Genomic DNA, 27,977 nt, shown 5'->3' with positions numbered 1-27,977 from the left:
ACCAATTTTATTACTGATAATATAATTATTTTATTTATAGAATTGAACTGCATGCAGGAAACTTTTAAATAAAGAAGTGAAACTAACAGTAATGCTCTCTTGTGCAAAAGTAGAGTCTGCTCATTGTGTTCAGTCTGAAGCGTTCAGAGCAGAAGTGTGGTGAACAATACACACTCTCACACTGAACAACGTTTCTCTGTCCTGTAAAAGCTGATCTCTCTCAGGTTAGTGGCTATGGTTATGAAATGGTTATGGTTATGGTTAAGGCTATGGCTATGGTTATGTTATGATTATGTTATGGTTAGAGCATGGCATGACACATCACCATAAGATTCTCTTGAAGGACAGTTCCTATTACTACAGTGTAAATGCACTGTAAATTATAAGTGTAGTGAGGTTTGTGATGTGTGCAAAACCTTACAGTCAGTAAATGAGTGGCCAATGAGTGGCCTCTTCCTTTCGTGGCTGCGTACTATGGAGGTGTGTGTTTTTAGCATGTAGCTTAGCTGTTTGATCTCATTGTTATTCAGTGACATTATGTGATTTCATGTGTTTATTGTGGCTTTGGGCTACCAAGGCTGGCAGTGTGTGGTGCCTTGTTTGGTCTCTGTGTTTGAATATATTTTAATAGATGTTTGTTGTGTTTTAAGGTCCGCTTTGCATGTGTTTAGACACAGCTCTCGCCCAAACTTTCGCTCTTTGAGTCACGCTGCTGCTTTGTGTCCCGTCACAGTCTAATGCCCACGTGGGCTTGAAGTTTCTTTCTTTGGTTGGGTTGATATTATTTCATTGTGTATTTATGTTTTGTACTACTGTCGCCAATCCCTGTGTAGTGATTCTTACTGTTTTGCAACAGTCTCCATCAATTGCATCGATTAAAAGAGTTTGGTGTGATCTTTATACTTTTGTATCAGTATCATTTTTTGTTTCTGTCTTTAAAGTTTACGGTTCTTTTGTTTACAAAGTATATTGTAATTTGTGTTCTTGGTTTTTGTGTTGTTACATTTGATTATTTAGTTTGATTTATTTTCTTACTAATGTGACCTCTCCTTGTTTCTTCTTTTTTTGTGTGTGTAGGCGCTGAGCACTTCCTGAAGCTGGCTGGTACTTTGCTGCACATTGGGCTTTACTTACACCAAGGGTTGTCATTATTGCTGTGTCATTATTTGCAGTGAACTTTATGGGTGTGATCAGGGCCGGCGATTGCTATAGGCGAACTAGGCGGTTGCCTAGGGCGACAAATGTGTTGGGGGCGCGCACGCACTCTAGTGTCGCCCTATCTACTTCCCATATTAATCATAAAATTAGAACGAAACGCGAAATAAAACATGTTTATTAAACATGATCAAAGGGCGCCCCTCAACCACACGTTTAATTACTTATTAGATTGAATTTATGATTTTTGTCGACCATTTCTGGATTGGCGGGGGGCGGGAGGGTTGCGTTACGTTACGTTAGGGAAGTGCTCAGCTGCTGGCGCGTTGATCGAAAATGAAGCGGTCTAAACCTCTGGTGCACAGGGACGAAAACGGAGAAAGGAAGAAGATAAAAAATAAAGCTCAGTATAGAGTAAGTCTTCTCATCTTAGCTATTAAGGTGTCCAATGAGATAAATTTACTTAGTATTGTAGCCTACATCACATATTGGACGTTTCATTGCTGTCACTAAGCTATAGTTTGCTAGCTAGTTACTTTGAAGGTGAATAGAAATGGCAGAAACAACTGTTAATATTTTATTATTTGAGATAGAACTAAAAGAACTTAAATATTTTAATTTTGTAGTGGTACATACATTATCCATAATAGCACATTTGTTTGTAGAAGGTATAGTTAAACCAGTTTAATGGTCATAATTTGCTTAAATTAATCCAATTTGGTAAATATCCTTGAACATTCTTTGTAGAATTTGTGTATAAACAATTTACAGTTGATTCTTCAAGTCATAATTTGCTTGTTGAAGTGTTGGAGTGACTATTAGAGCATTTTTGTTTGTTCATCAATGAACATTCTTTGTAGCATTTTTGTATGTGCAATTTATTAGAGTGTATCATTTAAGTAATATTTTGCTTGTTGAAGTGTTGGAGTGACTACAGGTGAAACTCGAAAAATTAGAATATCAAAAGCAGTGCAAAAGTTCATTTATTTCAATTATTCAACTTATAAGGTGAAACTAATATATTATATAGACTCATTACATGCAAAGTGAGATATTTCAAGACTTCGTTATGGCTTACAGCTTATGACATATCAATTCATATCAATTCTAATTTTCTGTGATTTTGATTTGGGGTTTTCATAAGCTGTAAGCCATAATCATCAAAATTATAACAAATAAAGGCTTGACACTTATCAAAAAAAGGGGGCGCAAAAACTCAATCTTGCCTAGGGCAACCAAAGGGCTAGAGCCGGCCCTGGGTGTGATTATGATTGGTGGTGTCCTTCGCCCACTCTCACACAAGAAGCCTCAGACATGGCAATGATTGTTTATTTTCCTTTTGTCTGTTTTTTTCAACCAATGATAAAGATTCAACGTAATCGCTAACAATCGAGCCACTTGCTACATAAGCAATAATGAAAAATACATTTTGTACTGAAATCCACTTGAATTCAAGTGAAGCAACACTTCTCAGGGTTTCATCACTAAGTCTATCAGATGAGAGGAAGTAACCAACCAGAGGAGGAGCTGATAGTGTTAAAGGAAGAGCTGTAACTAAATATAATAAAGAGAAGGAGCTGTAACTATATAATGAAGAGGAAGACTGTCAGAAACACAAAATGGCTGATAAGTGTGATCTGTGTCTGCTGGGACTGATCATTCTCTCTTCACTTCTCACAGGTAAAGAAATCTGTATTTTCTCTAAAGACATTTAGTGGAATTAGTCTGGAAAGAGTTCATTTGAACATGCTCAGTTTATTCTTGCACACATTCACGTTGTGATCTCAGAGTTGTGTATTGATACACACAGATCATACTGTATTATTCCTGATAGTGTCACACTCAGTGATAGCTCTCTGATAAAGATAACTAGTTTGTTCTGGAGAGTGTGTTGTTTGCATTAAATGAGAAAAAACAACTGTATTTGAATCTTCTGCCTTTTACTTGTGTTTCAGGAACCAGTGTAGTGAATGCTAAAACTTTGTTGTTTTATGTCATATATGTTTTATGCTTTCATTTTCTAATATAGATCACTGAGATATACTGTATTTCAGGTATCAGTGGAGTGGATGATGATCATGTGTTCATCAGTTCTGGTGAAAATGTCCGTCTGTCCTGTAATAAAGCTCTTTCTGACTGCAAATCAACTACATGGACCTACTACAACAGATTCAGACATACAGAAGCAGTTGAACTGATTAAATTAACGATAAAGAAGAACGACACAGAGAAACATGAGAGACTGAGTCTGGAGTCTGACTGCTCTCTGAACATCAAGAACGTCACAGAAGAAGATTATGGATTATACAGATGCCAACAATTTGTGAATGGACAGAAACAAGGACCTGATGCACGTGTTTATCTGCATGTTCTTCATGGTAAGTTTATGATTATGTGGTCAATTTAAAAAGGGCAGATTCTCCCTTTAAACTCAGATGATGATTGAAGAGTCTGTGATTTATGTCTTGTGTTCAGTTTCAGTGTCTCCATCATCATCTTCATCATCATCATCATCTTCATCCTCACAGACTGAGATCAGTCCAGGCCGCTCTGTGACTCTCTCCTGTCAGTTGTATTCATACACTGGATCTCCCTGTGATGATTGGGTCAGTTCTGAGGGAATTGAGCTGTTGTGGGTGAATCAGACTGGTGTTGATCTGAAGACAGACTCCAGATATCAGATATCAGCTCCAGATCCCTGTATCATCACTCTGACTACAACACTCCTGAATGAAGATGACAACAGAGAGTGGAGATGTCAGCTTACTCACAAAGATCAACTCAAGACCTCATTCACATACACTGTCAAGTATTTATGTGAGAAAACAAATGAGTCTCATGAATGAGTGTTAAAAGTCATCCTGTGTTTTAACTAGTTCAAATATAATGGTTAAATTGTACAGTATGAATCATCTAAACAAACATTCATCATTTACAGCTCAAGCTGATTCAACGACAGCAGTGAATCCTTCTACAAGAGGTACTTGACGATGCTTATATGCTTTTAAGCCGTTGATGTTATTCACAGAACAGCTTTGTCTAACATAATTCTATAGAAAATATGAATGTTACAGTACCATATAGATATTTTACAACTTTATACATTCTGAAATATGTAAGAGTTGATTGAAATCACATTCCTGTCGTCATCGGTGCCAATGTCTGTTGTCTTTGTCTATAATTGTCCTCAATCTGCCCTGTCCGTCTCTGACTCTGTGCTCGATCTCTTCTTCAGTCATAGTGATTTTTGTCGCTGCAGTCGCTGTTCTCCTTGCTCTTCTCTGGCTGATCTGCAGAAAAAGAACTGGTGAGTTATGAGGGAAACTCCTCTTCTCAGAATTTTAATTAAAAAACGCAGTTCCACTGCACACCGATAACAGTGCAGTGTTCTGAGCGCGTCTGTTGGAACTGCATGAATCTATGGCAAAGCAGCATGCTGCGGCAGCCAATCGCAGAGAGAGCGCAGAGCCTACCGAAAGGGGCGGGGCATCTGCCTATAAAAGCAGCTCACATTCACCAAAGGAATCAGTAGGCATGTCGCCTGATTATTAAATAGGGTTGGGTATTGGTTAGGTTTTATCCGATACCAGTACCTACTCGGTATTTTTCAAACGGTTCCGGTGCTTAAACGGTTCTTGAAACGGTACTTAAGAAAACTAAACCGCACACACTTTATCAAAAAAATAATACCTCTGTGTGTGTGTGTGTGTGTGTGTGTGTGTGTGATTTTCTGAAAAAGATTTTCTGATTTCTGATTAAATGAAAAATTGTGCCCTTTAAAAGGCTACTGATGTAGCACAAAACACTTGAGGTAAGATCAAAATTTTGTCTTCTCATATTATGACTTTTACAAAACAGAGAAATATCTGACACTGAGCAGAAATATTTAACACACAGTATAGCCATATAAATATACTTGATATTGATATCCTTCATACTTGATATTCAAGATTTGCAGTTGGCATTAAAATACTAGACTTACCCGAAGAGGAACACTGGCAGCTGAACTTGAACTTTAGTCAAGCGTGTCAGAGGTTTTGGGTTCTAATCCGCATTCGTAGTTTTTTTTTTAAAACCGATTATGCTCATCAGTGGTTGTATATCAAGCAGGGACACTTTGTGTCCATTATATTTTGAGATTTCACCAGAACGAATAGATATGAGGCGCCGTCTAGGGCTTAAATCAAGCTTCATTCACGCACATATGAAACCCTTGCATACACATGTAGGCTACTAGGTAGCAGTGTTGTGCCTGAACGCGTTCATTGAACGATAGTTCATGAACTCGTTCATATTTTGGGCGAACGTGAACTGAACGTACCGCATTACTGCCTGATGAACGTTACTGTGAACTCGTTCATTCTGGTGTCTGTGAACGCCACGCTCTCTCAGTTTAACTTCGTTCAGTAGGATGCCAGATTTCTATAAAGCCTTCCAGGCGAAAACCCACCTAAAACCCACCGTAAACCGCCCTTAATATGTAGCGGAAAAAACACCCAATCTGGCAACACCAGCCACCCGTGTTCGACCTCTTGTTCGATCTCGTTCATCAAAATGAACAAATCTTTTTTCGAGTCATTTCGTTCATTTAAGGGGCTTTAAATGTTACTATTAACTGGCAAATTCCCCGAACACATCCACCTACGCAATCTTGATCATATTCTGAATTAAGAAATCATTATAATGCAGTCAAAAATCGTTTACAGGGAACATAAATAATTACTTCACCTCGAGTCTTTCATGAACGACTCATCACTTACGTTACAAATCAAAACAAAAAGCAGCAAGGAGGCGTCGTATGATCATTTAAACGAGTTTTATGATAAGGTCGGTGAAGATGGGAAAAAATCTGACGCATATCTTCAGTGTTAAAACTGATAAAATAATTGTCTGTGGGGGCTGTGGAAATCATTTTGAAAAATAATATCTCGCAACAACATGGAAAAAAAGAACTATGAACTAGTTCATTTTTGGAACTGTGAACTTAGTTCAAAATTTTGAGTATATGAACTATGAACTGAACTAGTGTCACGGTGTGACAAACGAGGGCGGAACTAAAGTTCGCCGCAATTGTGTCCCCTCCGGTACAATAATAAGGAAACACTACCCCCCCGTGTAAGTGTATATCTGTTGCCCTGTCAACCGGGATGAGGAAATTGACACCAGGTGTGAGCAATTAATTTGGAGCCATGACAAAGCCATGTGGGCATTGAGAAGGATATAAAAAGCCAGTGAAGAGAGACTGTGGGGTGGTTCTCTCCCGTGAGAAGTCGTTCTATTTGAGTGTTGCAGAGAGGAATTGCGGGGTGCAAAGGGAAGTGCTGCTGGAGGGGACTTGAGGAGTGTGGAAGAGTTGTGAAAACACACCGTTTGCCTGGAAGGGAGAGAGATAAGTAATCGACCATCGTATCTCGTACCTGCATGTTTCAACACTGAATTTGAGGTGGATTGGAGTGCTTTGATTGTGCTACCTAAACGTCACTGAGTGAATTATACTGATTCATGTTCGATCTCTTGCCCTCCTCCCCCGTGTTGGAACGGTGATGTGAATCCGTCTATGTTTGTGGAGGAAAACCCTGAAACATCTTTTCCCCAACATTGGAGCTCGTTGCTTGTGGCACGGAGACCCCTGGGTGAGTGCTGGCCTTATCTGCACTTATTGAAGTGGATTGCAGTGCTTAAATTGACGTTTCCCCCCTCACGTTGCATGTTTGGAGCGAAATTGCCGTGTGTGTGTGGAAGATTTATTTTCTCTTGCCGTGCACTCCCCCCGTGCCATGCTGGTCTACTGTCAGTAATTGGAGCTTAATAATTCGATCGGTCCCATCTGTTGAGGACTAGAAGGAATAGCATCTGTGAGTCAAACTAACCTCTCTGTTTTGAAGTAGTGATTCTGACTGTCTTAGAAGAAGCTCTGTCCAGCCTGTTGACTTAAGTTCGCTACTTGCATGTCAACCCACCTGTATGGTGAGAAGGTTTGCCCCCCTTGCAACACACGTGAGACTGCACACTCTATCTGCAATCGTGATTTTGTCTGTCTTAGCAGGAGCTCCGCTCAGCCTGTTGACTTTGAGTCTGCTGCAGCCCTAAGCCCACCTGCATGGTGTGAAGTTATCTGTCCCCTGCAACACACGTGAGAACTGTATACTGCTGTTGAAGTTGATTCTGTCTGTTCTAGAGAAGCTCCACTCAGCCTGCGACTTGAATCTGCTATAGCCCCCGGTCCATCTGCATGGTGTGAAGTTATCTGTCCCCTGCAACACACGTAAGAACTGTATACTGTGGTGAAGTTGATTTCGTCTGTCTTAGAGCAGCCCTGCTCAGCTGCGACTTTGAGTCTGTTACAATCCCAAGTCCATCTGCATGGTGCGAAGTTAGCGGTCCCCCGCAACACACGTGAGAGTGGTATATTGCTGTTGAAGTTGATTCTGTCTGTCCAGGAGAAGCTCCGCTCGGCCTGCACTTTGAGTCTGCTATAGCCCCCGGCCCATCTGCATGGTGTGGAGTCACCTGTCCCCGGCAACACACGTGAGGCCTATATACTGCTGTTGAAGCTGACTCTGTCTGTTCTAACTGTCTGCCCTAGAGAAGCTCCGTTCAGCCTGTTGACTCGAGTCTGCTGTAGCCCTAGAGTTCCAACTGTCTACTCACCTGTGGAAACTCACCTGTCTGTCGTCGGTCCCTGTGAACCCTGCATCAGTGTGGGAAGAGGAACAGCCCGACCGTCTACTCACCTGTGGAAACTCACCTGTCTGTCGTCGGTCCCTGTGAACCCTGCATCAGTGTGGGAAGAGGAACAGCCCGACCGTCTGCTCACCTGTGGAAACTCACCTGTCTGTCGTAGGTCCCTGCGGACCCCGCATCAGTGCGGGAAGAGGAACAGCCCCGACCGCATACACACCCGTGGAAATCCATCGATCCATCTCAGGCCATTGCGAACCTTGTACCGGCGTGGGAGTGGGCCCCGGAGACTGCTGCATTGCCTCGATTCCGGGGGAGAAGAGGAAAGGAAGATTTTAGCTTAGGTTATTCAAATTACTTTTAACTTTAATAAAAAGAACTGTGATTCCCTTGAATTCTGTTTCCGTCTCGTCTCTGACACGCTCCTCAGGGTGGTCCTGGTTCAGGGGTGGGCGCAGTCCGGCTTGGCCCATCCCGACCTGTGACAGATTTGGCATAAGTCGGCAGGATACCACCTTGAGTTGAGCGATCAGAGTGAGATGGCTGAAGAAGAAGAGCCAGTAGTGCGGCAACCGGCAATGCCGATTTTTATGGGAGCCCCGTGGGCCCAGAAGTACGGAGGCCCTGGATCAGAAGTGAGTTTGTCATGTTGGAAAGCGCAGGTCGAGTACTTAGCCGGACTTCAAGGTCTGAGTGCCCCCCAGAAAGTACAGTTTGTTTTAAATTCCCTGGAAGGAGAAGCAAGAAGAGAGGTACAGGCAGCGCCGGAAGCAAATCGAACGACGGTCCAAGCAATCTTTGAATTTCTCACGGGGCAATATGGAGACACCACCCCGGTAGCTGTCCTGCGAACGCAGTTTTTCAATTGTAGACAAGGGCCTCGACAAAATGTCCGTGCATTCACACTACAGATGAGGGAACAGTTCTCCCGTTTGAAAGGAAGACAGGATCACGGTCTGGGTGATGAGGAAGTCCTGTTGAGAGATCAGTTTCTATTAGGATTACGAGAAGGCCCTGTGCGTCAGAGTCTGCGGGTCCAACTACGACGAGAACCCGACCTCACTTTTGAAGAGCTGCGTGGAGAAGCTTTAGCCCTTGAACGTGACCATGCTGCGAGCGTAGACCCTCCCAGTTGTCTGGCTACCAACGCCACTAGTGTTCCACCGCCCCCTGCTACATCGGATTGGAAACAGGCCCTTCGGGAGGAGCTGAAGAAGGACGTACGTGAGCAACTGTCCGAACTGTCTAAGTCCCTCGTGGCAGAACTTCGCCGGGAACATCCCCGTTCATTGCCTCCGCCACGGGAGCGGGCGTACTCCGATGGGGGCCATCTCCCAGAACGCCGTCCACTTCGGCCTTTGGGGCCTCGATTCCAGTGGGATGAACAGGGTCGTCCTCTCTGCAATAACTGTGGAGAACCGGGTCATTATTTCCGTCAGTGCTCCTCCAGACGGGCATCGCAGGGGGGTTTTTAGAGCATCCGGCCACTGTGGGTCAAGTGGTCGGGACCCCCTTGTTAGACCCTCAGCTTCCCACACTCCCCAACGAACACCTGGTGGGCCGTTGCCCGGTTGTGGCGATTCAGGTCAACGGCCAGGAAGTACAATGCCTCCTGGACACCGGGTCGCAAGTAACCTTGTTTGCGGAGAGCCTGACTCATGAGTTATTTGGTGCCCAGGGTCGGTCGACGGCCGAAGCCCCCTGGTTGACCCTGCGTGGGGCAAATGGACTTGACATACCATACGTTGGATATTTGGTGATGGATCTGGAGATACACGGGGTTGTGGTACCCCAGAAGGGAGTAGTGGTGGTGCGAGATGGCTGTCTGGGGTCTCATCGGGCCCTACTGGGCATGAACGTGATCTCTGAGTGTTGGGAGGAACTGTTCCGGGGCAGACCAGTGCGAGCTGCCTCGTCATCGGATGGCCAGGAGTGGGATCGGGTGAGAGCCGACTGTCGCCGGGTTTGCCTGGCCGAGCAGCAGGGCGAACGGGAGAGTACTGGGAGAGTGGCCTGCCGTTATGCCTTGTCCGTTCCCGCTCGAAGTGAAGCCGTGGTCTGGGCCAGGGTGCCCTCTCGGCTTTATAGCCCCCAGGAGTGGGTTTTGGTGGAGCCCTACCCGGATGGCCCCAAGGTGGAAGTTGCTCGGGGGCTGGCGTCCGCAAGGAGAGGCCGAGTCTCAGTTAGAGTCCGAAACACAAATTCTTTCCCGATCCATCTATACCGCCACCAACGCCTGGCCCGAGTTACCTCGGTGAAGCCCCATCAAATTCGAGAACAGGGAGAAGTGGAATTCTGTCGAGTAAGTCCAACAGTGGTAGAGGTGGCCCTGGCACAAACGGGTCGACACGTGGAAGAGGTTGGAGGAAGACTGCCGACACACCTGGAAGGAGAGTCGTTACGTGGAGAGGGATTGAAAGAGGACCAAGTCCAACAACTTCAATGTTTCTTGACGAAATGGCAACATTTGTTCTCTACCCACGACGAGGACTACGGCCGTACGGATGCAGTTAAGCACCAGATCCCGACCGGAGAGGCCACACCCAGCAGGGAGCGTTATCGACCCGTGCCTCCGACCCTGTATTCAGAGGTTCGCACCCTCCTGAGGGGGATGTTGGATAAGGGAATTATCCGGGAGAGCAGCAGTCCTTGGGCCGCGCCGATAGTACTGGTACGGAAGAAAAATGGTTCTTGGAGGTTCTGTGTGGACTACCGGCGGCTCAACCAGGTGACCAAACGGGATGCTTTCCCATTGCCCCGAGTAGAGGATTCTCTCACCAGCCTTACCCAAGCAGCTTGGTATTCGACACTCGATCTGGCCAGCGGATACTGGCAAGTCCAGGTGGATGAGCGGGACAGGGAGAAGACTGCGTTCACTACCCCCTTTGGGTTATATGAGTGGGACCGGATGCCCTTTGGCCTCTGCAACGCCCCAGCCACCTTCCAACGGCTCATGCAGCGTTGCCTGGGCGGCCAACTAATGGAAACCACGCTTGTCTACCTCGACGACGTGATCGTCTATTCTCCGGATTTCGGGTCCCATCTCCAACACCTGGAACAGGTCTTCCTCTCCCTGGAGAAGTATGGGCTGAAACTCCAGCCGGGGAAATGTCAGCTTTTCCGAAAGGAGGTAAAATTCTTGGGCCACATTGTGAGTGCTGGAGGGATTTCTGTCGATCCGGAGAAGGTGGCGGCTGTGCAGGGGTGGGCCACCCCTAAGACGGTACGGCAGGTTAGATCCTTCCTGGGCTTCGTCGGATATTATAGGCGGTTCATTAAAGACTTCTCCAGAATCGCCAAGCCGATCAACCAGCTGCTGGGAGGTACGGGACGAGTTCGGGGTCGAGGGTCGCCGTCGATCCAGTGGGATCCGGCGTGTGAGGAGGCCTTTCAGAGGCTCAAACAGGAGTTATTACAGGCCCCGATTTTGGCTTATGCCGACTTCACACAACCTTTCATCCTGTACACAGATGCCAGTAACCTGGGGTTAGGAGCTGTTCTGGCTCAGAAGCAACAAGGAAAGGAGAGGGTAATCGCTTATGCGAGCCGAAGCCTGCACCCCACCGAGAGAAACGACGCCAATTACAGTTCCTTTAAACTCGAGCTGCTGGCAATGAAGTGGGCGGTGAGTGAAAAATTTAAAGATTACCTGTGGGGAGCCAGGGTGCAAGTGGTTACGGACAATAATCCGCTCGTACATCTGCAGACCGCCAAGCTGGGGGCGGTAGAACAGAGATGGGTGGCACAACTGGCGAACTTCGATTACCAGCTCCAGTACCGGCCAGGGAGGGAACACACCAACGCCGATGTCCTATCTAGGCTGCCAGAGGAAGGATCCTCGGGCCCGGTATTGGCTCAGGAAGCAGGACATGACGAAGGACTAATGGTGGGGATTGTGGAGGCACCCGGCCAGCCCTTGGAAGAACCCCCGGGTAGTTGGGGATGGGACCCGCAGCGCTGGAGGGTATGGCAGGGCGAGGACGAGGATCTGCTGGTGGTCCGGACTTGGCTGAGGCGGAAGGCATGGCCCGACGGTGCGGAATGCCGAGCTCAGACCCGGATAGTGCGAGGACTGTTGGGCCAGAGAGAGAGACTCTACTTGAAGGAAGGGGTGATCTGCAGGGCCCTTCAAGATCCCAAGAGGGGTGACAGGGTCTGTCAGGTGGTGGTCCCAGAGGGCCGCTGGCCAGCGTTGTTGGAAGCCTATCACACCAGGATGGGGCATCAAGGGCAGGAGAGGATGACGGCCTTACTACGGCGACACTTCTATTGGCCCGGGATGGAGGGCACGACGAGAGCCTATTTACAGAAGTGCCCACGCTGTATACTGTTTAAGACCAGGAAAGAGGTACGGGCTCCGCTGGTTCCAATTCAGGCCAAGGCACCCTTGCACATTGTCGCTATGGACTATCTGACCCTGGGTCGGCCGGTGGACCGGATCCAGTATATCCTTGTGGTTACGGACCTGTTCACGAAGTACGCTTGGGCCGTTCCGACCCTAGATCAGACTGCCATTACCACCGCCAACGCCCTGTGGAAGTACGTGATCCAGCCGTTCGGGTGTCCCGAAGTACTCCATTCTGATCAGGGGCCTAACTTTGAGTCCAGGGTGATCCACGAGCTGTGCCAGCTGTATGGAGGGAAGAAGACCCATACGACCCCTTATCACCCCCAAGGGAACGGGGGTTGTGAGAGATTTAACCAGACGCTGCTGAGCCTGCTGGGGACCCTGGAGGAGGACCAGCAGGGCCATTGGGCCGACAGACTTCCGGCATTAGTTCAGGCATACAACAATAGCGTACACAGTACTACGGGCTACGCCCCAACTTACCTGATGTTTGGAAGGCATGTGAGGCTTCCAACTGATTTGCTCTTGGGGACCATGGCGGCGGAAGAAGGGAGCAGTCTGACCGATTGGGTGACCAGGCACCACCAGCGCCTTCAGTCGGCTTATGAGCAGGTCTCGGATCAGATCAATCGGGCTGCAGCGAAGAACAAAAGGCTATACGACCGGACGGCTCGGGAAGCACCGCTACTACCAGGGGAGAGAGTATTGGTAAGGGACAACCGTCGCCAGGGGAAGGGCAAACTAAGCGACCGGTGGGAGTCACAGCCCTATGTAGTCCAGCGGCAACCACACCCAGACCAGCCGGTTTATGCCATCCGTCCCGAAGGGAGAGCCGGTCCAGAGCGGGTGTTGCATCGCAACCTGATTCGCCCCTGTCCGAACTATCCGACTCCTGCTGCCGAAAAGCCCCCCGGTGAAACAGCATGGATGCCCCAGTTGGTAGGATGGGCGGTGGTCCCGAGGGGACTAGGCATAGAGCCACGGCCCGAAGAGCCTATTTCTCCACCCAGGCGGCCCCAGCGGGAGAACCGAGGTCGGCCCCCAGCTAGATATGGAGAATGGGTGTCTGGCTCCCGTTCTCGGGACTAGAACGGTTTGGCGGGGGAGTATGTCACGGTGTGACAAACGAGGGCGGAACTAAAGTTCGCCGCAATTGTGTCCCCTCCGGTACAATAATAAGGAAACACTACCCCCCCGTGTAAGTGTATATCTGTTGCCCTGTCAACCGGGATGAGGAAATTGACACCAGGTGTGAGCAATTAATTTGGAGCCATGACAAAGCCATGTGGGCATTGAGAAGGATATAAAAAGCCAGTGAAGAGAGACTGTGGGGTGGTTCTCTCCCGTGAGAAGTCGTTCTATTTGAGTGTTGCAGAGAGGAATTGCGGGGTGCAAAGGGAAGTGCTGCTGGAGGGGACTTGAGGAGTGTGGAAGAGTTGTGAAAACACACCGTTTGCCTGGAAGGGAGAGAGATAAGTAATCGACCATCGTATCTCGTACCTGCATGTTTCAACACTGAATTTGAGGTGGATTGGAGTGCTTTGATTGTGCTACCTAAACGTCACTGAGTGAATTATACTGATTCATGTTCGATCTCTTGCCCTCCTCCCCCGTGTTGGAACGGTGATGTGAATCCGTCTATGTTTGTGGAGGAAAACCCTGAAACATCTTTTCCCCAACATTGGAGCTCGTTGCTTGTGGCACGGAGACCCCTGGGTGAGTGCTGGCCTTATCTGCACTTATTGAAGTGGATTGCAGTGCTTAAATTGACGTTTCCCCCCTCACGTTGCATGTTTGGAGCGAAATTGCCGTGTGTGTGTGGAAGATTTATTTTCTCTTGCCGTGCACTCCCCCCGTGCCATGCTGGTCTACTGTCAGTAATTGGAGCTTAATAATTCGATCGGTCCCATCTGTTGAGGACTAGAAGGAATAGCATCTGTGAGTCAAACTAACCTCTCTGTTTTGAAGTAGTGATTCTGACTGTCTTAGAAGAAGCTCTGTCCAGCCTGTTGACTTAAGTTCGCTACTTGCATGTCAACCCACCTGTATGGTGAGAAGGTTTGCCCCCCTTGCAACACACGTGAGACTGCACACTCTATCTGCAATCGTGATTTTGTCTGTCTTAGCAGGAGCTCCGCTCAGCCTGTTGACTTTGAGTCTGCTGCAGCCCTAAGCCCACCTGCATGGTGTGAAGTTATCTGTCCCCTGCAACACACGTGAGAACTGTATACTGCTGTTGAAGTTGATTCTGTCTGTTCTAGAGAAGCTCCACTCAGCCTGCGACTTGAATCTGCTATAGCCCCCGGTCCATCTGCATGGTGTGAAGTTATCTGTCCCCTGCAACACACGTAAGAACTGTATACTGTGGTGAAGTTGATTTCGTCTGTCTTAGAGCAGCCCTGCTCAGCTGCGACTTTGAGTCTGTTACAATCCCAAGTCCATCTGCATGGTGCGAAGTTAGCGGTCCCCCGCAACACACGTGAGAGTGGTATATTGCTGTTGAAGTTGATTCTGTCTGTCCAGGAGAAGCTCCGCTCGGCCTGCACTTTGAGTCTGCTATAGCCCCCGGCCCATCTGCATGGTGTGGAGTCACCTGTCCCCGGCAACACACGTGAGGCCTATATACTGCTGTTGAAGCTGACTCTGTCTGTTCTAACTGTCTGCCCTAGAGAAGCTCCGTTCAGCCTGTTGACTCGAGTCTGCTGTAGCCCTAGAGTTCCAACTGTCTACTCACCTGTGGAAACTCACCTGTCTGTCGTCGGTCCCTGTGAACCCTGCATCAGTGTGGGAAGAGGAACAGCCCGACCGTCTACTCACCTGTGGAAACTCACCTGTCTGTCGTCGGTCCCTGTGAACCCTGCATCAGTGTGGGAAGAGGAACAGCCCGACCGTCTGCTCACCTGTGGAAACTCACCTGTCTGTCGTAGGTCCCTGCGGACCCCGCATCAGTGCGGGAAGAGGAACAGCCCCGACCGCATACACACCCGTGGAAATCCATCGATCCATCTCAGGCCATTGCGAACCTTGTACCGGCGTGGGAGTGGGCCCCGGAGACTGCTGCATTGCCTCGATTCCGGGGGAGAAGAGGAAAGGAAGATTTTAGCTTAGGTTATTCAAATTACTTTTAACTTTAATAAAAAGAACTGTGATTCCCTTGAATTCTGTTTCCGTCTCGTCTCTGACACGCTCCTCAGGGTGGTCCTGGTTCAGGGGTGGGCGCAGTCCGGCTTGGCCCATCCCGACCTGTGACAGATTTGGCATAAGTCGGCAGGATACCACCTTGAGTTGAGCGATCAGAGTGAGATGGCTGAAGAAGAAGAGCCAGTAGTGCGGCAACCGGCAATGCCGATTTTTATGGGAGCCCCGTGGGCCCAGAAGTACGGAGGCCCTGGATCAGAAGTGAGTTTGTCATGTTGGAAAGCGCAGGTCGAGTACTTAGCCGGACTTCAAGGTCTGAGTGCCCCCCAGAAAGTACAGTTTGTTTTAAATTCCCTGGAAGGAGAAGCAAGAAGAGAGGTACAGGCAGCGCCGGAAGCAAATCGAACGACGGTCCAAGCAATCTTTGAATTTCTCACGGGGCAATATGGAGACACCACCCCGGTAGCTGTCCTGCGAACGCAGTTTTTCAATTGTAGACAAGGGCCTCGACAAAATGTCCGTGCATTCACACTACAGATGAGGGAACAGTTCTCCCGTTTGAAAGGAAGACAGGATCACGGTCTGGGTGATGAGGAAGTCCTGTTGAGAGATCAGTTTCTATTAGGATTACGAGAAGGCCCTGTGCGTCAGAGTCTGCGGGTCCAACTACGACGAGAACCCGACCTCACTTTTGAAGAGCTGCGTGGAGAAGCTTTAGCCCTTGAACGTGACCATGCTGCGAGCGTAGACCCTCCCAGTTGTCTGGCTACCAACGCCACTAGTGTTCCACCGCCCCCTGCTACATCGGATTGGAAACAGGCCCTTCGGGAGGAGCTGAAGAAGGACGTACGTGAGCAACTGTCCGAACTGTCTAAGTCCCTCGTGGCAGAACTTCGCCGGGAACATCCCCGTTCATTGCCTCCGCCACGGGAGCGGGCGTACTCCGATGGGGGCCATCTCCCAGAACGCCGTCCACTTCGGCCTTTGGGGCCTCGATTCCAGTGGGATGAACAGGGTCGTCCTCTCTGCAATAACTGTGGAGAACCGGGTCATTATTTCCGTCAGTGCTCCTCCAGACGGGCATCGCAGGGGGGTTTTTAGAGCGTCCGGCCACTGTGGGTCAAGTGGTCGGGACCCCCTTGTTAGACCCTCAGCTTCCCACACTCCCCAACGAACACCTGGTGGGCCGTTGCCCGGTTGTGGCGATTCAGGTCAACGGCCAGGAAGTACAATGCCTCCTGGACACCGGGTCGCAAGTAACCTTGTTTGCGGAGAGCCTGACTCATGAGTTATTTGGTGCCCAGGGTCGGTCGACGGCCGAAGCCCCCTGGTTGACCCTGCGTGGGGCAAATGGACTTGACATACCATACGTTGGATATTTGGTGATGGATCTGGAGATACACGGGGTTGTGGTACCCCAGAAGGGAGTAGTGGTGGTGCGAGATGGCTGTCTGGGGTCTCATCGGGCCCTACTGGGCATGAACGTGATCTCTGAGTGTTGGGAGGAACTGTTCCGGGGCAGACCAGTGCGAGCTGCCTCGTCATCGGATGGCCAGGAGTGGGATCGGGTGAGAGCCGACTGTCGCCGGGTTTGCCTGGCCGAGCAGCAGGGCGAACGGGAGAGTACTGGGAGAGTGGCCTGCCGTTATGCCTTGTCCGTTCCCGCTCGAAGTGAAGCCGTGGTCTGGGCCAGGGTGCCCTCTCGGCTTTATAGCCCCCAGGAGTGGGTTTTGGTGGAGCCCTACCCGGATGGCCCCAAGGTGGAAGTTGCTCGGGGGCTGGCGTCCGCAAGGAGAGGCCGAGTCTCAGTTAGAGTCCGAAACACAAATTCTTTCCCGATCCATCTATACCGCCACCAACGCCTGGCCCGAGTTACCTCGGTGAAGCCCCATCAAATTCGAGAACAGGGAGAAGTGGAATTCTGTCGAGTAAGTCCAACAGTGGTAGAGGTGGCCCTGGCACAAACGGGTCGACACGTGGAAGAGGTTGGAGGAAGACTGCCGACACACCTGGAAGGAGAGTCGTTACGTGGAGAGGGATTGAAAGAGGACCAAGTCCAACAACTTCAATGTTTCTTGACGAAATGGCAACATTTGTTCTCTACCCACGACGAGGACTACGGCCGTACGGATGCAGTTAAGCACCAGATCCCGACCGGAGAGGCCACACCCAGCAGGGAGCGTTATCGACCCGTGCCTCCGACCCTGTATTCAGAGGTTCGCACCCTCCTGAGGGGGATGTTGGATAAGGGAATTATCCGGGAGAGCAGCAGTCCTTGGGCCGCGCCGATAGTACTGGTACGGAAGAAAAATGGTTCTTGGAGGTTCTGTGTGGACTACCGGCGGCTCAACCAGGTGACCAAACGGGATGCTTTCCCATTGCCCCGAGTAGAGGATTCTCTCACCAGCCTTACCCAAGCAGCTTGGTATTCGACACTCGATCTGGCCAGCGGATACTGGCAAGTCCAGGTGGATGAGCGGGACAGGGAGAAGACTGCGTTCACTACCCCCTTTGGGTTATATGAGTGGGACCGGATGCCCTTTGGCCTCTGCAACGCCCCAGCCACCTTCCAACGGCTCATGCAGCGTTGCCTGGGCGGCCAACTAATGGAAACCACGCTTGTCTACCTCGACGACGTGATCGTCTATTCTCCGGATTTCGGGTCCCATCTCCAACACCTGGAACAGGTCTTCCTCTCCCTGGAGAAGTATGGGCTGAAACTCCAGCCGGGGAAATGTCAGCTTTTCCGAAAGGAGGTAAAATTCTTGGGCCACATTGTGAGTGCTGGAGGGATTTCTGTCGATCCGGAGAAGGTGGCGGCTGTGCAGGGGTGGGCCACCCCTAAGACGGTACGGCAGGTTAGATCCTTCCTGGGCTTCGTCGGATATTATAGGCGGTTCATTAAAGACTTCTCCAGAATCGCCAAGCCGATCAACCAGCTGCTGGGAGGTACGGGACGAGTTCGGGGTCGAGGGTCGCCGTCGATCCAGTGGGATCCGGCGTGTGAGGAGGCCTTTCAGAGGCTCAAACAGGAGTTATTACAGGCCCCGATTTTGGCTTATGCCGACTTCACACAACCTTTCATCCTGTACACAGATGCCAGTAACCTGGGGTTAGGAGCTGTTCTGGCTCAGAAGCAACAAGGAAAGGAGAGGGTAATCGCTTATGCGAGCCGAAGCCTGCACCCCACCGAGAGAAACGACGCCAATTACAGTTCCTTTAAACTCGAGCTGCTGGCAATGAAGTGGGCGGTGAGTGAAAAATTTAAAGATTACCTGTGGGGAGCCAGGGTGCAAGTGGTTACGGACAATAATCCGCTCGTACATCTGCAGACCGCCAAGCTGGGGGCGGTAGAACAGAGATGGGTGGCACAACTGGCGAACTTCGATTACCAGCTCCAGTACCGGCCAGGGAGGGAACACACCAACGCCGATGTCCTATCTAGGCTGCCAGAGGAAGGATCCTCGGGCCCGGTATTGGCTCAGGAAGCAGGACATGACGAAGGACTAATGGTGGGGATTGTGGAGGCACCCGGCCAGCCCTTGGAAGAACCCCCGGGTAGTTGGGGATGGGACCCGCAGCGCTGGAGGGTATGGCAGGGCGAGGACGAGGATCTGCTGGTGGTCCGGACTTGGCTGAGGCGGAAGGCATGGCCCGACGGTGCGGAATGCCGAGCTCAGACCCGGATAGTGCGAGGACTGTTGGGCCAGAGAGAGAGACTCTACTTGAAGGAAGGGGTGATCTGCAGGGCCCTTCAAGATCCCAAGAGGGGTGACAGGGTCTGTCAGGTGGTGGTCCCAGAGGGCCGCTGGCCAGCGTTGTTGGAAGCCTATCACACCAGGATGGGGCATCAAGGGCAGGAGAGGACGACGGCCTTACTACGGCGACACTTCTATTGGCCCGGGATGGAGGGCACGACGAGAGCCTATTTACAGAAGTGCCCACGCTGTATACTGTTTAAGACCAGGAAAGAGGTACGGGCTCCGCTGGTTCCAATTCAGGCCAAGGCACCCTTGCACATTGTCGCTATGGACTATCTGACCCTGGGTCGGCCGGTGGACCGGATCCAGTATATCCTTGTGGTTACGGACCTGTTCACGAAGTACGCTTGGGCCGTTCCGACCCTAGATCAGACTGCCATTACCACCGCCAACGCCCTGTGGAAGTACGTGATCCAGCCGTTCGGGTGTCCCGAAGTACTCCATTCTGATCAGGGGCCTAACTTTGAGTCCAGGGTGATCCACGAGCTGTGCCAGCTGTATGGAGGGAAGAAGACCCATACGACCCCTTATCACCCCCAAGGGAACGGGGGTTGTGAGAGATTTAACCAGACGCTGCTGAGCCTGCTGGGGACCCTGGAGGAGGACCAGCAGGGCCATTGGGCCGACAGACTTCCGGCATTAGTTCAGGCATACAACAATAGCGTACACAGTACTACGGGCTACGCCCCAACTTACCTGATGTTTGGAAGGCATGTGAGGCTTCCAACTGATTTGCTCTTGGGGACCATGGCGGCGGAAGAAGGGAGCAGTCTGACCGATTGGGTGACCAGGCACCACCAGCGCCTTCAGTCGGCTTATGAGCAGGTCTCGGATCAGATCAATCGGGCTGCAGCGAAGAACAAAAGGCTATACGACCGGACGGCTCGGGAAGCACCGCTACTACCAGGGGAGAGAGTATTGGTAAGGGACAACCGTCGCCAGGGGAAGGGCAAACTAAGCGACCGGTGGGAGTCACAGCCCTATGTAGTCCAGCGGCAACCACACCCAGACCAGCCGGTTTATGCCATCCGTCCCGAAGGGAGAGCCGGTCCAGAGCGGGTGTTGCATCGCAACCTGATTCGCCCCTGTCCGAACTATCCGACTCCTGCTGCCGAAAAGCCCCCCGGTGAAACAGCATGGATGCCCCAGTTGGTAGGATGGGCGGTGGTCCCGAGGGGACTAGGCATAGAGCCACGGCCCGAAGAGCCTATTTCTCCACCCAGGCGGCCCCAGCGGGAGAACCGAGGTCGGCCCCCAGCTAGATATGGAGAATGGGTGTCTGGCTCCCGTTCTCGGGACTAGAACGGTTTGGCGGGGGAGTATGTCACGGTGTGACAAACGAGGGCGGAACTAAAGTTCGCCGCAATTGTGTCCCCTCCGGTACAATAATAAGGAAACACTACCCCCCCGTGTAAGTGTATATCTGTTGCCCTGTCAACCGGGATGAGGAAATTGACACCAGGTGTGAGCAATTAATTTGGAGCCATGACAAAGCCATGTGGGCATTGAGAAGGATATAAAAAGCCAGTGAAGAGAGACTGTGGGGTGGTTCTCTCCCGTGAGAAGTCGTTCTATTTGAGTGTTGCAGAGAGGAATTGCGGGGTGCAAAGGGAAGTGCTGCTGGAGGGGACTTGAGGAGTGTGGAAGAGTTGTGAAAACACACCGTTTGCCTGGAAGGGAGAGAGATAAGTAATCGACCATCGTATCTCGTACCTGCATGTTTCAACACTGAATTTGAGGTGGATTGGAGTGCTTTGATTGTGCTACCTAAACGTCACTGAGTGAATTATACTGATTCATGTTCGATCTCTTGCCCTCCTCCCCCGTGTTGGAACGGTGATGTGAATCCGTCTATGTTTGTGGAGGAAAACCCTGAAACATCTTTTCCCCAACATTGGAGCTCGTTGCTTGTGGCACGGAGACCCCTGGGTGAGTGCTGGCCTTATCTGCACTTATTGAAGTGGATTGCAGTGCTTAAATTGACGTTTCCCCCCTCACGTTGCATGTTTGGAGCGAAATTGCCGTGTGTGTGTGGAAGATTTATTTTCTCTTGCCGTGCACTCCCCCGTGCCATGCTGGTCTACTGTCAGTAATTGGAGCTTAATAATTCGATCGGTCCCATCTGTTGAGGACTAGAAGGAATAGCATCTGTGAGTCAAACTAACCTCTCTGTTTTGAAGTAGTGATTCTGACTGTCTTAGAAGAAGCTCTGTCCAGCCTGTTGACTTAAGTTCGCTACTTGCATGTCAACCCACCTGTATGGTGAGAAGGTTTGCCCCCCTTGCAACACACGTGAGACTGCACACTCTATCTGCAATCGTGATTTTGTCTGTCTTAGCAGGAGCTCCGCTCAGCCTGTTGACTTTGAGTCTGCTGCAGCCCTAAGCCCACCTGCATGGTGTGAAGTTATCTGTCCCCTGCAACACACGTGAGAACTGTATACTGCTGTTGAAGTTGATTCTGTCTGTTCTAGAGAAGCTCCACTCAGCCTGCGACTTGAATCTGCTATAGCCCCCGGTCCATCTGCATGGTGTGAAGTTATCTGTCCCCTGCAACACACGTAAGAACTGTATACTGTGGTGAAGTTGATTTCGTCTGTCTTAGAGCAGCCCTGCTCAGCTGCGACTTTGAGTCTGTTACAATCCCAAGTCCATCTGCATGGTGCGAAGTTAGCGGTCCCCCGCAACACACGTGAGAGTGGTATATTGCTGTTGAAGTTGATTCTGTCTGTCCAGGAGAAGCTCCGCTCGGCCTGCACTTTGAGTCTGCTATAGCCCCCGGCCCATCTGCATGGTGTGGAGTCACCTGTCCCCGGCAACACACGTGAGGCCTATATACTGCTGTTGAAGCTGACTCTGTCTGTTCTAACTGTCTGCCCTAGAGAAGCTCCGTTCAGCCTGTTGACTCGAGTCTGCTGTAGCCCTAGAGTTCCAACTGTCTACTCACCTGTGGAAACTCACCTGTCTGTCGTCGGTCCCTGTGAACCCTGCATCAGTGTGGGAAGAGGAACAGCCCGACCGTCTACTCACCTGTGGAAACTCACCTGTCTGTCGTCGGTCCCTGTGAACCCTGCATCAGTGTGGGAAGAGGAACAGCCCGACCGTCTGCTCACCTGTGGAAACTCACCTGTCTGTCGTAGGTCCCTGCGGACCCCGCATCAGTGCGGGAAGAGGAACAGCCCCGACCGCATACACACCCGTGGAAATCCATCGATCCATCTCAGGCCATTGCGAACCTTGTACCGGCGTGGGAGTGGGCCCCGGAGACTGCTGCATTGCCTCGATTCCGGGGGAGAAGAGGAAAGGAAGATTTTAGCTTAGGTTATTCAAATTACTTTTAACTTTAATAAAAAGAACTGTGATTCCCTTGAATTCTGTTTCCGTCTCGTCTCTGACACGCTCCTCAGGGTGGTCCTGGTTCAGGGGTGGGCGCAGTCCGGCTTGGCCCATCCCGACCTGTGACACTAGTTCATTTTAAAATTTGTGAACTGAACTTTGAACTAGTTCATGTAGAAAGTGAACTTTCCCAACACTGCTAGGTAGTCACATACATGCACATACACATACATGTATACTACTGAATGCTCAAACTAATACATATGAAATGCACAACTTCCAAAGTCGCTCACACACGCAAACTCTACACACACGAGACGCGCGGAACTCTCCGCACACATACTCATCTGAGACGCGAGCACACACACACACACACACACACACACACAAACTCTCCGCGCACATACTCATCTGAGACGCGAGCACGCACACACACACACACAAACTCTCCGCGCACATACTCATCTGAGACGTGAGCACGCACACACAAACTCTCCGCGCACATAATCATATAGACGGCGCCTCATAAATAGATCGATCTCCGCAACGTATTGAAGCGCGCGTCCGAGTGAAGCCAAGTGTGTGCGCGAGCCACGAGAAAACACTGTATCCGCGCCACTGATCGCAGCGGCAACGAGCACTTTGATCACTTGATTTAAAAAACACATTTCAGCGCTAGATCTCTTATTTAACAAACGAACTAAATGAATGCTCTGCTGGTTAACTGGAGATGTTTTGTTATTGGATCATTCGTGCCGCGAGATGTTGTATAGGGGGTGGTAAAAAACGTCAGGCACCGAAATCAGGCACCGAAAGTTTCGTTCTTATTCGGTCTGGTTACTACCGTTTACGTCGGAACCGGTTCCCTATTGGAACCGAGTTTCGGTACCCAACCCTATTATTAAATAACCGCCTAACCGCGATTGTTTCAGGCAACTGCAATTATTGCGCTCTTCTATAGGCCTACGGCACAAGGGGGAGTCTTGGAACAAAAGAAATAGACAAGCACTAAATAAGTTTTCCTGCAATATATTTAAAGTCATCTGAAGCCATTCCATCAGTTTGTTGTGATTGTTTCAGTAATTTATAGAATTGAATAAATGTATTTAATATTTAAAGGTGTTAACTGTAATCTTACGCTGCAAAATGGTAATTTACAAAGGATTAAATTCATCACAATTAGTTATTTAATGAATTTCTATATTAAAGTATATTAAAACAACAAATTTAAAAACTTTCCTGCGACATTGTTGCAAATGTTGCGCCGTGATTGCGGCACGTGCAGAGCCCCTCCTGAGCACAGTGAGTTCGTTGCCTTTCTGGTGAAATCTCTGAGACGAGCTGCGACCCTCATGCTCTCCAGTTTCCAGGACTTGGAGAAAGAAATGGTGGGGTCAGAGCACTGAGCGATCGGACACGAGCGAGCTCACATCATCCCAGCCCCCGCGTGCTTCACTCTCCCCGCCCAGAGAGCCCTTCAGCCCTCATACCATGGCGGTCCTCCAGGTATTTCAGGCCAAGCATATCCGGTCTATGGACAAGTCTGGACCAGACCCGGCCACATTTCGTGACCTCCACAGGCGCTAAAGACCTGGCCCTGCACGCCACGAAGACCACCGCTCAAGCCATCAGAGGAGCCAAGGCCATTCTAGTGGTGCTGGAGCGCACTTGTGGCTTAATCTGATTGAGATTCAGGGTGCAGACAGGACTGCCTTCCTTGACTCCCCAATCTCCACCACCGGTCTCTTTGACCCCGTGGTTGACGGATTCACTGAGCGATTCATGGTGGCACAGAAGTCTTCGCAAGCAATGTGCCTCTTCCTGTCCAAACACTCCAGCTCTGCTACATAAAGTCACCAGAAAATAGTGCTGACTCTGCAGTAAGACAAGCCAGCGCTTGCGACCGCTCAGCCACCACCGCCTGAGCATCGACAGCAGCCTAAGCGCTCCCTGGACCCCGGCCTAAGATAACACTGGACCCTGCGCCTTAGAAGCAATCCTGATCTGCCAGGAAGGAAGAGGGGAGGGTTAAGTCTTGCTGCGGCCGGAACACCCTCCAAAAAGTCTTGAGTTTTCCTCCAAACACCCTGTTCAGTTCTGGCTGTTGGGAGTAAATGTTGCAGTTGCAAACTATGTTCGTTGTTATAGCGAACAAAATACAAAAAGAGGCAAGGAGGCTCAACCCACCTCGTCCTCTTACCGTAGCATCTTGGAATTTATCTGCGGTCCTTAGAGCCCCTCAAAGGCCCCCTTTTCCAGCTGCTACAGTCAGTCGAGGTCTGGCCACTTTCACTTAAGACCGCACTACTGCTAGCATTAGCAACGGTCAAGTGAGTGGGTAACCTTCAAGAAGACAAGCATCAACCTCACTTACTCTGCTCTGTTTGGGCCTTAGAAGTATATATACAGCGCTCCGTCCATTTCAGCGAGACTTATCAGCTCTTTGTATGCTGTCGTGGAAATTACTTTCACAACTTTAAATAATAATTGGAAGACAGCTGGAAATTTCTAAAGTTATAAAGATCTTTATTTCTTGCAAGAAATTTTGGCATTCACATACAGAGAGCATCTGATATGAGAAGGCAAAGGTTAGTTCCCTGTTGCCAAGTTTAAATACCCCTCACACATCCTGGGTAGGCTGCATCTGTCTCAAAAGATCGCCTTGGTTTACCTTAAAAGGCAACGCGTCTTTGTTCGAGATCTCTTGTCTAACATCAATTCTATCTAGACAGTACAATACAATGTCTGCAGAAGTTTCCTGTTTTTAGCTGCAGGTTTTCACACATTTTGCCTATCTCTTGTTTGATCAAAACTGCGCACATATTTTCACACTTGAAGTACACAAAAGGTCACATAGTCTCTTTTCTACTTGGTCTCTTTATGACCCAGAACATTTTGTTCCTGCAAGCTTATCTTAACTCATGCCTTTCTAAAAGCTTGGTTACATATTCTTAATAATGTGCTTTTTATATGGTTATATTTCTTTAAATGCTTAAATGCTTATGAGTACAAATAATGTTCAACGTTAATACAAGTTGTACACACCCAAAGGTAAAAACACATCTAAAAGTAAAAGAACACATCTAAATGTAAAAGAACACATCTAAAAGTTAAAGAACACATCTAAATGTAAAATTTCCATTACAATGCTTCGGTGAGTAGCCCTACCGCCTAGGGACCCTTACCCAAGCATCCCAGACTAGGGCCACAGAACATGTTGTTCTGCTCACATGGCACGGTGTGATTGGATTGGTTCCCCATAGTGTCTAACAAAGACACAATACAAGTAAACATTTTGAAAATGGAATGACTCTTTTCCTTTAATTCAGTCAGTAATTACTCACCCTCATGTTTTCCAACCCCGTAAGACTTTAGTTCATCTTCCGAACACAAATTAAGATATTTTTGATTAAATCTGAGAGCTGTCTCACTCCTCCATATTCTTCTATGTTATTGAAACTTGCCGGTCCAGAAAGTTAGTAAAGACAATGTTTAAAATAGTCCAAGTGACTACATTGGCTCAACTATAAGTTTATCAAGCGACGAGAATACTTTTTGTGCGCAAAAAACAAACAAATATGACGACTTTATTCAACTATTCATTTTCTTCTGTGTGGGCCTCTGAGTGAGTTCATGTAGTGTAACAGCGAAGCGCTTCTGGGCTCACGATTGGCTGATGCTGGTTATGTGTGTGATTCGTGTGATGCTGGCTGAAGATGAACGAAAGTCTTACGGGGTTGGAACAGCATATGGGTGAGTAATTACTGACAGAATTTTACTTTTTGGGTGAACTAACCCTTTAAATATGATTCCTTTGGCGAAATGAGCTGCCCCTCATGCCCTGCCCCGCCACGATTGGCTTGCGTAGACACGCTGCTTCACCATAGGTTCATGCAGTTCCCACTGACCAGCCAATAGACACGCTCAGATCGCTGCACTGTTATGACTGTGCAGTGGCACAGCGTCTTTGAATTAAAGGCTTCAAATTTCGGAGAAAAGGTTTCCCCCTCAGCATCTAGCAAAGACGCAATACTCGTTCCCGTTATCTCAGGGAAATAACTGAGATGTTTTTATCACTCACTTAAAAGATAAGATTCTGTGTTTTGCACATGTGTGTTTTATCATAAATACTCATATTTCATGAGGCACTTGTTTTCAGATAATAAAAGAGGGACTGGCGACTCTGCGGTGAGTTCAGTAATGCAGTGATTTAGATTTGATTAATATCTTTAAAGCTCAATAAAGTGTCATTCATGCAGTTTAACTGTTTGTTCTGAAGGTCAAAGATGAGAATGATCATAAAGGGACGTATGAGACGATCAACATGTCCATTCCTCCCGCTGCAAGAGCCGATGTGAGTCCACTAAATCATCAAACATTACGTTCACTGTCTGTTCAATAATGTGATTTAAAAGCTTTTGTGTTCTTCTACATATTATAGTGAGAGATATGTCTGTTCTGTGTGTTAAACTTGACTCTCTGCACGTTTGCACTGATGTTTAGGAGCAGACAGATGATGTGACTTATTCTGAGGTCACTTCTTCCAATACAAAGCCAGTAAAATCATTGAATGTGAGTAGAAACCAGCACATTTCCTTGTTGTCCACTGACAATCACAGCAGCTTCTCTCATCTATATGAGTTTGACTCTCAGATAAATGAAGCTCATGCTCTAATAATAATAATAATAATCGCTCTAGTTCAAACATTGATGGACAGAATCTGTTCTTTCAGGATCATGATGATACAGTGACTTATGCTGCCATCAGAGGAACAGAAGATCAACCGCAGGATCAACTTTACGCCTCTGTGAACAAGAACTAGACCTTCACTAATAAACATTAATGATACAGATCATGAGCTCATCATATCAGGAGCAGACGGGAAGTTTTCATCTCTCTGGTGTTTGGAGGAATTATATATTTGTGTGTGAACGAGCAGATATTTGTTGAATGTCCTGTGAATATGAATGAGATTTATTGTGAATCATCATCTGGTCAGAGCACATAATCTCATCTATATCATCACAGCTACAGTAAAGTTAGAGACTGAAGCCCTGATGTGTTTTCATACAGGCCAGACTCAATCTAGTGTCTCTCAAGCCTCTTCCATGACTGGAGTCTGTTTATCTGCTAGATTTCTGTCTGAAAACCTTCATCTATCTATCTGAGACCCGGTGCAATTCAGCGCCAGTGTTTTTTGCTAGTTTTATTTTGTTCGCCGATGGTTGTGTTGATCTGAAAACGAGGTGTGTGTTCAGGTGCGTTGTTGGAGCGTTGCTATTTTGAGGAACTGAAATAGACTGAGCCATTGTGAATTTTTTTTCTTCTTGTAATTAAGAGTGTAGTGAGTATATGCATTACCTTCACAAATTAAATACTCAAAGAACATTAGCATTTAAAGAAACGCCATTTTGAACTGCATTTTCATTATTTACACACTTTTATGAAATTTCAGTGTTTTCAATCTAATGCTTTTACAAGACTTAACTCTTTGTGATGTACAGTAGTCATACAAATAATTAACAATTTGCATTTAACAAGTTTTTATTTCTCAAATA

The 27,977-nt window shown here is 48.7% G+C and overlaps 3 protein-coding genes across 4 annotated transcripts in view; 2 read left to right on the top strand and 1 right to left on the bottom strand.

Annotated features, from left to right (window-relative positions):
- Positions 1-27,977, bottom strand: part of LOC311291031 (uncharacterized protein) — a 226,217-nt gene that overhangs the window by 88,895 nt on the left and 109,345 nt on the right. The window lies entirely within an intron of this gene.
- Positions 110-27,807, top strand: LOC311290525 (uncharacterized protein). Of its 2 annotated transcripts, none has more exons than XR_014627404.1 (10): positions 110-224; positions 1,078-2,835; positions 3,210-3,533; positions 3,631-3,972; positions 4,094-4,135; positions 4,391-4,462; positions 26,564-26,606; positions 26,698-26,772; positions 26,922-26,990; positions 27,152-27,807. XR_014627404.1 is itself a non-coding variant. In XM_084409045.1 (10 exons), the coding sequence occupies exons 2-10, from the start codon at positions 2,775-2,777 to the stop codon at positions 27,239-27,241; spliced, it is 1,104 nt and encodes a 367-aa protein (XP_084265171.1). In that variant the 5' UTR covers positions 110-224; positions 1,078-2,774; the 3' UTR covers positions 27,242-27,807. The 2 variants fall into 2 exon arrangements, 1 of the variants encoding a protein (XP_084265171.1); XM_084409045.1 differs by having other exon boundaries at positions 26,578-26,606.
- Positions 6,255-9,311, top strand: LOC311298536 (uncharacterized protein; the record flags this gene model as incomplete). The annotated part of the gene is made up of 2 exons (XM_084421552.1): positions 6,255-7,683; positions 7,781-9,311. The coding sequence occupies exon 2, from the start codon at positions 8,376-8,378 to the stop codon at positions 9,309-9,311; it is 936 nt and encodes a 311-aa protein (XP_084277678.1). The 5' UTR covers positions 6,255-7,683; positions 7,781-8,375.

This window comes from Rutilus rutilus (assembly GCF_951802725.1).
Source record: "Rutilus rutilus genome assembly, chromosome: 1".
Taxonomy (NCBI): Eukaryota; Metazoa; Chordata; class Actinopteri; order Cypriniformes; family Leuciscidae; genus Rutilus; species Rutilus rutilus.
The sequence above is the reverse complement of the archived record's forward strand: the minus strand, read 5'-3'. Positions and strand labels throughout refer to the sequence as shown.

Excerpts from the sequence above, each read along its gene's own strand:
- LOC311290525 (XM_084409045.1), top strand. The coding sequence starts at position 2,775 with ATGGCTGATAAGTGTGATCTGTGTCTGCTGGGACTGATCATTCTCTCT. Across the intron at positions 2,836-3,209 it reads TCTCTCTTCACTTCTCACAG|GTATCAGTGGAGTGGATGAT; the intron begins GTAAAGAAATCT and ends ACTGTATTTCAG. Across the intron at positions 26,607-26,697 it reads GAGGGACTGGCGACTCTGCG|GTCAAAGATGAGAATGATCA; the intron begins GTGAGTTCAGTA and ends TTTGTTCTGAAG.